The sequence below is a fragment of the Schistocerca cancellata genome, chromosome 2, assembly GCF_023864275.1.
Source record: "Schistocerca cancellata isolate TAMUIC-IGC-003103 chromosome 2, iqSchCanc2.1, whole genome shotgun sequence".
NCBI classification, from domain to species: Eukaryota; Metazoa; Arthropoda; class Insecta; order Orthoptera; family Acrididae; genus Schistocerca; species Schistocerca cancellata.
The window spans coordinates 1069445941-1069458530 of NC_064627.1; the positions used below are offsets into that span (position 1 = coordinate 1069445941).

Genomic DNA, 12590 nt, shown 5'->3' on the forward strand with positions numbered 1-12590 from the left:
TCACGTAGTGTACCACAGCGTGACGTACACATGCGTGTCGGGTAAGAATCTGATCCAGAAAATGCACAATCAATTTATGAAGAGTATCAGAGAGAGTATCCCGACTTACAACAATCGCCTAGAGCGACGGGGGGCGGACAATACTTTGATGGGTATTTTAAAGGATGAGAGAACTTATTAAAACATCGGCAGTTTCAAGTATTCATACCAGATAAGAAGTCAGAACACTAAGTTGTATTTATCTGGTCATTTAGGAACGTGCTTCCTAAAACGTGCAATGAACAACAACTTATAAGCTCGTAGCGTCGCACATCCGAGGTGATGGAGCCTTGTGGGCGGGAGAAGCTATCGAGAATTATTATACATATAGTCAATTTGAAAAGGCATACTTGTCGAAATATTGGTCAGGAGGAGTACAAGAGAGATTACGAAAAAAGGCCTTTTCGCCAGAACTGTATAACCCGAAACTAAGAGGGTTACTCCGGTATACGTATATCAATCTCACTCAATGGCACAGAAAGAAATGCTCCAGCTGTTAAAAACACAGTTGCCACCAACTATATGAGACAAATTAATTACTGTTCCGGATGGGGACATAATCATTTTCTTTCGGTGCTGGACAGTATCGATTTGATGAGGATGGGAGAAGTAGCAACCAGCACCAAGAAAAACGGAATGATAGGCGTAACAGACAAGGAAACAATCGCCATAACAACGGCGGCTCAGACCATAACGGGGATGCGTCGCATGCCGGCACATCAGCAGATGGTGCCGGTAACGCAAATGGTCAACGAAAACAACCACATGCATGAAAACCGCGCAAGAATAACAATAGACACCAACCTGAGTAAGATAACACGAATAATCGCAACGGATAGAGAAATAGTAACAACAACCGGAACCATAATTAGCAGGGGCAAGGTAATACATCTGACGCACATGCCAAGAATCGAAATGTTGACCCAGCTGACAGGCAAGAAGTGCGCATAGTTGAGGCGGCAGAGGTGCTAACCTCAACTACGATGCCATCGACAAACTAAGTGCGGCTGACTCGTGCTGCCAGACAGCAGCTGTGGGACAGAATAGGGACAGAACTATGCTAGAGCATAGGGACGGTGGCAAGAGGGGGGGGGGCTATGGGGGCTATAGCCCCCCTCCTTAATGGAGTACCATTTTACACTGGATAAAATAACTTCAGAAATCAGTGAATGTATTACTACGACAGAGTCAATCATTTTTTTATATAATTATGTGGCAATTGGGTTTCAATGTATTTCAAACACATTTTAACAAAAGAATAAGAGCGGCAAACAGCTTACTATCTAAACCAATAAATATCATTTAACTTAAAATGGTCGTCTTATTATTTATTAATATGCACTAGATGTATATTAATGTACCACTTATAATAATCAAGAAAGCTAATTATGCTGCGTATGCCTACCAACACTTATATTGCTAACCCCAGACAAAAACTTCGAAATCGCCGGACATCTGAGTCAAATCGTATTATTTTCCCAGGCACGTACATTCTGTAGACGCGTTGCAGTGTTGGCAATGCCAGCGGGCGCGTGCCACTTACCCACCAGTTTATATAAACTACACACGAAAGTTACAGGAATTTGTGAAAGCGCATTATAGAGATGTTCATATATTTGTAGTAAGGAATATGAACGTAAATTAAGTCCGTTTTAATACAGCTCAATGAGTAGAATGCAAATGATATTTAAATTATTCAGTTGTCTGGAGAGCGGGGTGACGTTGCGGTGTATACGATCACCGATTGTTGGCGGCTTTTCATTATCTCAATACAGAAGTAAGGAAAATACAGGGTGTTCCAAAACGATCTTTACAACTTTGGTCATAGCTATTTCAGAAATGTGTTAAAAGGTGATGGTTCATTTATACATACATAAATTTACAGGGGAGCATCTGGTACTAAATTTTAAAAACCAACCAAAAACTGATATGAAAACCGAAGAGTCCGAAAGAGAATGTAAATAAAATAACTCAAACCCGAAAACTGACTGTAAAATTTATATAACAGCCGCAACCTAATGAAGAAACCGACTGTACGAAAAAACAATCGACTGACCAATCGATTGTTAAAAACAGTCGGTTGTCCTTCCAAATCTTCCACGTGCTGTCAGCGAACACCTGTCTTCCGAGTACGATTACTGATATTACTGAAGTGTGTAACTGAGTAGTGTGACCGAACCATGCGTCGTGAAGTGTCAATTTGTTGCTTCAATAATAGTGTATTAGAGATTGGAGTGAGTGATTAAAGAGGTTGCTGCAGTGAATCACAAACTAACGGATTATTTTGGAAAACCTGAGCGTAGGGCCAAAAACTCTCGTAAGGAATCTGAAGCTTCTGCTACAGAATGGAAACCGTCACAGGTTTGTGCATCTAGAGTCTGCAATTTCGATAACACATAACAATTGGTAAGGCTAATATCTTCTTAATTTTAAATAATACTTCCTTCATGTTACTGAGATATTTAATAGTAGTTATTAGTTTAATTAAGTAAGATTGGTGGTATTATGTTCAATCGATAACTAATGGTAATAATACAACTGGTTGAAAACATAAAAAGTAAGGTCAATTTTTAAAGACGCCACTCGTCTATAAGGCGGTAAAATATTTTCTGCACAAACCAGCATTATTTAATTAATTTGTACTGAAAAATAACACTTTATTTTTGGTATTAATAATAGTGACAAAATTTGTAAGATGCGAGATGGTGGTTGTTAATTCTATGACTGAGGACACAACTGTGTATGCTGTAATGACATTTGTTTAATGTTGCAAACTTTTCACAGATTAACACGCTTTTACACAGTTTACAATGTGGCAATGTTAAGACAGTTGTGAAAATGACGCATCTTGTCCTCTGAAACTTAACCAATCCTAAACACAACAACATTAAATTTTAGCTAGAAGTTTCTTTACAAAATTATTCTTACAATTACGTTATGATGTTGGTTAGTACTACGATAAATCATCCGATTCCGGTTCAAAGTTTGGTACTATTTAGAATGACAATCACGTCTACGGAGGATGGTTAGTTTTGTGACAAGCTGAGCAAAAGATTACCCAAGGTCACTCGAGTTTACAGTGGACGCAAGCTGGTGAACCAACAAGTTTATGCCTCTGCACATGGTACTTACCGTAACTGTGATGAGCTATCGTATGCATGGCCGCTCTCTTCCTCTGAAATTTCTATAAAAGCTTATTAAAGTTTTGCTGAATTTTCCAGCGGAAATTCTCCCTATGTTTCTTGTTATACGAGAAAGCAAGTACTCATCGCTATTCTTCGAATATGGCGATATACACGCGCATGGCTGGAGCAGCCTGCATATTATAATGCCCTCTCAGTTCTCTCAAGAACAGTTAACTAACTGGCTGGTTCATTTCTCCACTGTTGAAGCTAAACGACGCTACAGCTAATTTATAGCTGGATGTCAGCTGCTGTGAATGCAGTGTTCACACAAATTTCTCCTCTGCATCGTACAGAGCATTATGCACCCCATTCTGCACCTGACGCCTGTTTAGAGAAGAGTCCTCTAAAATTTCCGTCTTGTCTTTCTCGTAGCTGAACTGTCTCCCCACCTGGGTTCTTTCGTTCTCCCTGTCACGGCTTTTTTCGACCAATATGGTCTGAGTCACCTGGTCGGTCGGTCGTTGACTCCTGCCTTGGGACTCGCCCAAAGTGATTTCCGTGGTGTGGCCTTCGCCTCTCCTCGCAATTTCTTGCAAACCAAATTGTTTCCTCTCACTGCTTGTCTCACCTTCTGCTCACAGATATGCATTATATGATCGGTGTGTTAATACCATCGATTGAGTGTCACCCCTTTTGCATTACATACTTCGAGGCAAATTTGCTCATTACCGCTGAATTAAGTTAGGTGTCATATTCACCTTCCCATTGTGATATATAAAGCTCTTATGTAATGTGCGAAATTGACCTTCATGTATTCTGTCACCTTACAAATTATTCAAAGCTTTCTTTCTCAACAATATCTACTAACTTTCAGTAAAAGTCTATAAACATGTGAGAGCGTTTCAGAAGTTTCTAAAAGCTTTTCATACTACTAGAAGAAAGCTTATAGGCCTGCAGTAAGTAATGTGATGCAGAATCTTTACTGGTTTCTCTGTTATCAATCTGACTGAGACCGACTGATGGCACAGGGCGGAACCAACCAACGACTTTCACTGACATAGATCGCTAATGTCGTGTTACATTTTGAAGCCTTTCTGTAGGAACATTTGCAAACAAAACTTCCAGTCAAAGGCCATTAAATTAAGAGAAACTTAAATTTTATGTAGCTTTGGACTCATAAATACCGTTCACAGACCGGTTTCACAAACAAATAAGAGTTACAGTGTGTAAACTGTATCCTGACAGTCTGGAATTAGTAGAAGGCAGGTGATGGCAGTCACTTGTTCCAGGTTGCTGGTAACATTAGGTAGCTGAAACACTGTCTGAAGTAGCCATTGTTGTCTGCTTTCTTACTCTTTACTGCTTCACTGCTCTGAGTCTTTTTTCCTTCTCATTACTGTACGGATTTGCTGCAGTTAGTACCTTCATTAAGCATGTCAATACACAAGACCATTTCAATACTGTTTACCGAGTGCACCCATACAAATGTTTGTATGGGGAGGGGGCAAGACCGAGGGATATGGGGTAATCTTAATGTTTTGGAAGACAAATGGTGCCTTTTTATTGGTGATAATAAATTAAAATTATTTATATGTGTAAATAACGCTATATACTTTTGTGTTAAGCCACTTGTACATAATACTGACATCTAAAGCAGATTTAATTCACACGAAGAAAGACTAGAAAGGACTGAAACACATTATGACCCATATGATACAAGAAGAGCTGTTAAAGGCGCCTTACGTGATGATGAGAAGCTTACGTTTTTTAGAGAACACTTGGAAGACTCCTGCAAACTTTTCTTTTCCTACTTAATTACAAGGGAAGCAAAACCTAAGATTTAAGCATGAGTGGATAAGCCAGTACAACTGGCTTTCATACAGTAAAATGTTCTGTGGTGGATTTTGTACTGCATGTGTTCTGTTTTCTCCTTCAGGTGCCAGAATCGGCTCCCAGGTACTTATTACAGCTTTCCATTATTCTAAATAATTGAAACCTTTAACTGGCTTGGTAAAAAACATAAATAGCTTGTAGGTGTCGTTTTTAATCAGAAACGCTTGAGATACAAAAACATAACTATTCAAATAGTTTTTAGGCTTGGTTTTCAACAAAAATTTCTTTGTTACTAACATTTTGAGTGCTTACAAGGTTTGGTGGTTGCACTATTTTTTCTTTACTTAATTCTTTATCTAAGACATTTTTAATTTATTTTTATGCGCATTGAAAACACTGGTGAAAGAACCATTGGTCAAATACAAAAAGGCTACGGAAGATCTTCATCATCATGAAAACACATAATATCACAAATTTTCCGTGGAGAAGGCTATAGAGTTCACCAAGTCTATGGAATCAAGTAAAAAAAGTATTGCCATTGTCCTCGATATCAAGAAATCTTCAGTTATTGTAGAAAACGCTTGAGGCCTATTATAAAAACTATAGTCCTGTGTGCTAGAAATAACCTACCTTTACGAGTACAACATGCTCATGGTTTAATTTCTCAGCTAAAAGAAGAAAGAACTTATGATCTTCTAGAGGGAAAACATGGAGTGTTTCAGAGTCTTTTGGCTTTTCATGTGGATGCTGGTGATGAAGATTCAAAACGTCATTTCAGTACATGTGGCCGAAACAGTTCTATGATAAGTAACACAGTCCAAAAAGAAGTCATACATTGCATTGGTGACGCTATTCGCTCCTCATTATCGAGGGATGTGAAAAAGGATAAAAATTTTAGCATTATGTGTGATGAAACAACTGATGTCACCACTAAGGAACACATGACATTTTGTATTAGGTTCATTGACATAGATATCTTTGTTACCAAAGAAGACTTTCTGGGTTTTACTGAGCTTAAATCAACTACTGGCACTTCGATTGCAGAAGCCATCGATGAAGAACTCAAGACACTGAGGCTGAGCTATCAATATCTTTGTGGACAGGGCTATGATGGTGGCTCAAACATAGCTGGGAGATTTAAAGGAGTTCAAGCTCTTATTTTAAGTAAACAAGCATTGTCTATTTATACCCACTGTTTTAGCCACTCTTTGAACTTGTGCATTTCTGAGTCTTGTGATACTCCAATAGTTAGAAATATGATGGGAATTTTATGTTCAGTTTCAGCGATCTTGTCTGCCTCTACAAACAGAAAAAGTTCCCTAGAGGAAGCTATATCACGACTACCATTCACAGAGTCAAAGAAAACAAAGTTGCAGCATATTGCCTCTCTTTAACTCTAAGACTAAGCGACAGTTCCAAGGTCCTAAAATGGATTTAACAACTGCCATAAATCATGGCAATGACGTGCTTGATGTGTTCAACAATATAGGGACGGATTCGGAAACAGAATTCGGTAGTATTTTTGAAGACGCTGTTAAAGTGGCAGAAGATATTAGAAGTGTAATAGCAATGGCAAGAACTATTTCAACGCAAACCAAAAGAGACAACGTTCCTGCTTCAAACGCCGAAGGATACTTCTGGTGAACAGTATTTTTACCTGTTGTGGATCGTTTAATTGCCGAGCAAGAAACAAGATTTCCCCAAGATTTTCACACCATATTACCACTTGAAGGTCTTATTCCTGCATACTGTTTAAAATACAGTGAGGATGAAGCGATCCAGGCATCTGAGAAATATGATCAGTTTTTGGAGAGTTCTTCGCTTTTAATGAAAGGAGAGCTGAAACTATGGAAGAAAAAGTGGGTTGATGAAAGTAAAAGACCTGAAACAATAACTGAAGCATTAAAGAACTGTGACAAGCAGTTTTTCCCAAATGTATATGTTTTACTTGAAATATTTGGGACTATTCCTGTCACTGCAAGCACACCTGATTGAAACTTCTCTACTTTGAGACGAATAAAGACTTATTTGCGTAACACAATGGGGCAGGTGAGACTAAATGGATTGGCTCTTGCAAATATCCATAAAGAAAGAAATATGGACATTGAAAATATCATTAACATATTCAGTAAAAAGAAACAGAGGCGAATGAGCATGACAAATTGGGCAGAAGACGGAAATATAAAGTGAATTTTGTTACAGAATTTTTTTATATTCATGTCAAGTTCAAGTTTTTACATTCATGTCACCTTCTGTATCCAGAAAATTAATGAAAACGTATTTGTTGTAAGTTGACCTTTTTCATGGTTTATGTAATTTATGAAATCTCCCATGTGAAAATAAGTTCCGAAACAGCTACCAAAAACTGTTTTAAGCAACAACAAATTTTACTAATTTGTCGGCGGAGGACCCCAACTCTCCTTTTGTTAAGCGATATTCCACTCCCCCAACCCCCCTCCCCCAATTAGCCCCCCCCCTTGACCGACTTCTAGAACCGCCCCTGCTAGAGCATGTGCATATGCTCCGATACAATGATGACCAGGACATGAGGAAGGATTGTTTACAGGTAATGGAACAACTTCTGAACAGAATTGTGAATTTGTGCAGGCTGCTGTGCAAGCCATAGTAGGAGGTATTCCTACACTCATTTTTGATACTTGCTAGAGTGCGAATGTTATCAAAACAAATTTTTTACACACAGTCACTCACTACGTTACCAGTTCAGAATCATGTGGTATCCGGTGATATAGGTTCTGGAGGCCAACGAATTACGATACAGGCACAAGTATACATTAAATACGAGTGCAGAGCCGATAGATGTACGTTTCTCGTCGCGAGAGGTTTCACAGTGTCCTGTCTCGTAAGCATTGAGTGTATGCAGGCTATCCTGCATAGCTATCGACCTTCCACGTGGTCAATGTCGTTTGAAGTAGCCTTGCACCAGATGAGCAGCACATCAGCAGTATGACGTAAACTCTATCACCATTCAAATAAGTCCAAGGAAACAACGTCTTTGTCGGACGAATAAAGACGAGATTTATGTTTACTTTTGTAGAGATATGTTCAGGTCTTTTCCAGAAGGCCTGACGTCAAAAAAGGATATGAATACCGTATGGACGTATACCCCCATAAGACCTTTGCACATGCAACCTACTCAGTTTTGTGGTCTAAGCGCGTGACCATCAAACAAGGGCATAATAACATGATTCAGTGGCGCATCATCGAACCATCTTTCTCCCCCTACAGCAGCCCTCTCTTGGTGGTGGGCAAAGTAGGTGGAGGAGTGCTCCTTGTCCTGGATGCGAGGTCAATCAATACAATTATTCTCCCAGTGAGGACTCGACCCAAGAGTTTAGAGGACCAATTGTAGAAATTTCATGGTCATCACTCAACATGTACTACTTGTACTGGCAAATACAGTTAGCAGAAAAATCTAGAAAGTACAATGCTTTCATCTTTGCTGGCAGGTCTTACCAATTTAGGTTTTTGTCATTTGGTCTTAATGTAAGCGCCAGAATGTTTATCTCCACCCTGGACACGGCCGAAATTGCTGGATCGAGTAACACTGTATGTGGACGATTTGTTAGTCGCAACATCCACGTGGGAAGAGAGTACCTGGATATTCTAGAGGAGTTATGTGTGTTTGGTGTAGCAGCCAACTTAAAGAAATCGACATTTGCTAGAGATAAATTAAAATTTCTTGAACAGATTGTTTCTCCCACTGGCACATCACTTGATCCAGAAACGATGGATGCATTTTGCAATCTCTCAGCACCTGATATCTTTCCTTGGACCTGCATCATGTTTTCGCCGTTTTATACACAATCCATGGTAGACATACGAAAATTTATTGAGAACGCCAGGTGCTTAGTTTTCTCCAAATGTGCCAATTGTTGCATCAGCAACTAGCATGGTGGACTCTGCTAGTCCAGGAATATGATTACAAGATTGTACATATAAGGGGTAGGGAGAACGACTTAGCAGACGCTCTCTCTCGTTTACCACAACATTTTATCTGAGTATTCAGACTTAGTGGAACAAATGTCCAATTTCAAAATTATTATGATGAAAGACCCTTCAAACTGCCAGTATTATTTAGAAATGTGTAGTAACATGGCTGATTTACAGGATGCAGATGACAGGTGGGCCCAAGTCAAGCATATGCTTACTGAGTGGCTGCACCACAAACTGTCACCATACTTTACAGTCCATAATGACATGTTTTCAACTGCCAACACAGACAATCAGAGTCGTCATGCGTCTGCATACTGGACAGGTATAAAGAATATGTGATGTGGTACACTCATATTGCATGGGAGCATTTTGGGGTGGAGATATGTATGAGAAAAATTGAGCAATACTGGTACATACCGAACCTGCATCAGTTTGTGCATAGATTACTTCACACCTATGAGGTTTGTCAGCGAATTACGCCTTCTAATCTTTCCTATAAAATAGCACTGCATCCAATTATTACTAATAAACCAGGAGAGGTGGTGGCAATTGACGTCTCCGGTCCCCAAAGCCAGGTGGGCGGAGGTGTCAAATACAGGGTGATTCAAAAAGAATACCACAACTTTAGAAATTTAAAACTCTGCAACGACAAAAGGCAGAGCTAAGCACTATCTGTCGGCGAATTAAGGGAGCTATAAAGTTTCATTTAGTTGTACATTTGTTCGCTTGAGGCGCTGTTGACTAGGCGTCAGCGTCAGTTGATGCTAAGATGACGACCGCTCAACAGAAAGCTTTTTGTGTTATTGAGTACGGCAGAAGTGAATCGACGACAGTTGTTCAGCGTGCACTGAGAATCCGCGGGAAACAACTCAGTATGAACGTGACTCGCCTATGGTGAACGTTTTCTGTGCCATTTCAGCCAATAAAGTTTTTGGTCCCCTTTTCTTCGAAGGTGCTACTGTAACTGGACTACAGTATCTGGAGATGTTAGAGAATTGGCTGTTCCCTCAGCTCGAACAAGAAGCACAACAATTCATATTTCAGCAGGATGGAGCACCACCACATTGGCACTTATCTGTCCGTAACTACCTGAACGTCAACTACCCGAGGCGATGGATCGGCCGCCAGGCAGCCCGTGACATAGCACTTCATCACTGGCCTCCAAGAAGCCCTGATCTTACCCCCGGCGATTTTTTCTTATGGGGGTATGTTAAGGATATGGTGTTTAGGCCACCTCTCCCAGCCACCATTGATGACTTGAAACGAGAAATAACAGTAGCTATCCAAACTGTTATGCCTGATATGCTACAGAGAGTGTGGAACGAGTTGGAGTATCGGGTTGATATTGCTCGAGTGTCTGGAGGGGGCCATATTGAACATCTCTGAACTTGTTTTTGAGTGAAAAAAAAACCTTTTTTAATACTCTTTGTAATGATGTGTAACAGAAGGTTATATTATGTTTCTTTCATTAAATACACATTTTTAAAGTTGTGGTATTCTTTTTGAATCACCCTGTACATTGTTGCCTTGTATGACCTCTTCTCGAGATATTTACCTTTGTATGCCACTAACTCAGCAAAAGCAGCACCTATCATTAAACATATCCGGGAAGATTTCTTTCCCAGTTTCAGGTAGCCAGTTGCTATTCTATCCGTTAATGCACCAAATTTCACTGGCAAGAGATGGACTAACTTCATAAAGGAAAATGTTATCTGGCGGATATTAATAAGGAATTTCCATTCAGAATCCCATGGGAAGGATTTTCTGGGAATTCAAGAGGTTCATTTGAACATACATATCGAAATAAACAAATCAAATGAGTAGAATTTGTTTCACCATTCGAGAAGGTGGTAAAGAATCTTCCCCACAGAGTGACACAAGTTTCGCAAACGTCTATTAAGTTCGGTACTAAAGAGATGAATGAATGGGTCAACACACTGCCAAAATATTCTGATGATGAATTATCCAGAAAGGAACTAATCAGACGAGTGTGTATTGCTATTAATGCTGATGCACAGACTAGGAAGTGTGCTTAGGATAAGCAGCTTGACAATGTGCAAGAATATGAAGTCAGAGATCGTATGTTCCTGTGATCACATCCAAAATCTTCTTTACTTCTAAGGCAGAACAAGAAGTGGGAAACCTTGTACACCGGTCCATATGAAATTGTATGCATTCCTCATGAAAGCAGTTATTTGCTTGCCTACCTGGAATCTCGGAAGATGAAAGGCTTATACATTCAAAATGATCTCAAGAAATATGTACAGTGATGAACAGAATTCATATTTATCTGTGTAAACAAGGGCATGCAGCATTTTGTATTGTTTACCTTATTATTGATATCTATATTATCTTATAGATTTTGTATCATATATTTGTTAAGGTAGACAACCATGCAGTATTTCCTATTATTTTCCTTATTACTGTTATCTATGTTATCTTATGGATATTGTATTCATATATTTATTAATATAGACAAAATATCGACTATTAAAGGAACAAACAGAAATTGCAAAGACTTGACTAATTAATGAGAAAGCGTGTTAGTGTATACAACGTACTTACTAGCTTAATGCAGGGATTAGTAATAGTTTTGGTACTCGTTTATTGTGTTTAGCTGTAAAGTATTTCTTATGTTTTCTCTTTGTTTGTATATTTTATATTCATTCCTACATTAATGACTGTCATTCACACACTGTCACTAATGAACTGAACAAAGATAGCACCTTCAGTGCTTACAGAAAATAAACATGAACTGAGAAATTTTGCCAGTAAAGTAAACAGTAAGTATCTGGCGTAACTTCTGTACATAAATTTGTAAATAATTACTTTAAGAAGTATTCCTATTTCTATCTTTTATGCAGACAGCTCTATGACTATGCAGTCATGTTACTGACTCCTATTAATATTTCATTTTTCTAGGATTTAAAGAACCTTTGATTGAGTCATTTAAAGAATGTTTTATTAGGAGATTTATTATTGACGTATTTGCTCTATGAATAGCATAATCTCAAATTTAGCACCAGAGATGTGCTACAGAAATAATAACATGCACAGATCTATGTAAATAATAGTTTTAAGTTTTTGAATTCATAGTTAGTAAGCATTTAGTTAACTTCTACGCATTTTCCTTTTTACTGGTGTTTATTTATTGTATATATCTATATGCATTTTTCTGTGAACACAGTTCATGACACAGATAACCTTGTAGTAATGTAGTATTAGTATTATTTATGTGTGTTGCTGTAAGTATAATTTTGTAGGACCATGAGATGAACCGATTATGCTAGGCAAGACATAGGCTTGAGATATGCAGCTTTTGAGGCACATTTAATTTTGAAAACTCGAATTTCGGGTTTAGCTTTCCTTGTTTGAATCTTTTGTGCTTTGTTATCTGTGGCGTTTTTTGTTTGCCATTTGTGATTCATGGTGTGAGTTCCTGTAGTCATGTCCTATTTCATGAACCATGGGCAATGTATGAGTGGCCAAGTAAGTGGTCCCGACAGTCAGGATACCAGTTACTCTGGAATAAGGCTGGGCATCTCGGACATATTCTGAGTCGTGGTCACCTTTGTGCTCATACGGCAAAGATTACCAAATCCACCGGTTAGTCCCTCAACCGTTAGGGGTAAAACCCAA

The 12590-nt window shown here is 38.8% G+C and overlaps 1 protein-coding gene across 1 annotated transcript; it reads left to right on the plus strand.

Moving 5' to 3' along the window:
* The first annotated feature begins 5507 nt into the window (after nucleotides 1–5507).
* On the plus strand, nucleotides 5508–6391 carry LOC126161097 (zinc finger MYM-type protein 1-like). The gene is made up of 2 exons (XM_049916959.1): nucleotides 5508–5567; nucleotides 5666–6391. The coding sequence occupies exons 1-2, from the start codon at nucleotides 5508–5510 to the stop codon at nucleotides 6389–6391; spliced, it is 786 nt and encodes a 261-aa protein (XP_049772916.1).
* Nucleotides 6392–12590: the final 6199 nt, after the last annotated feature.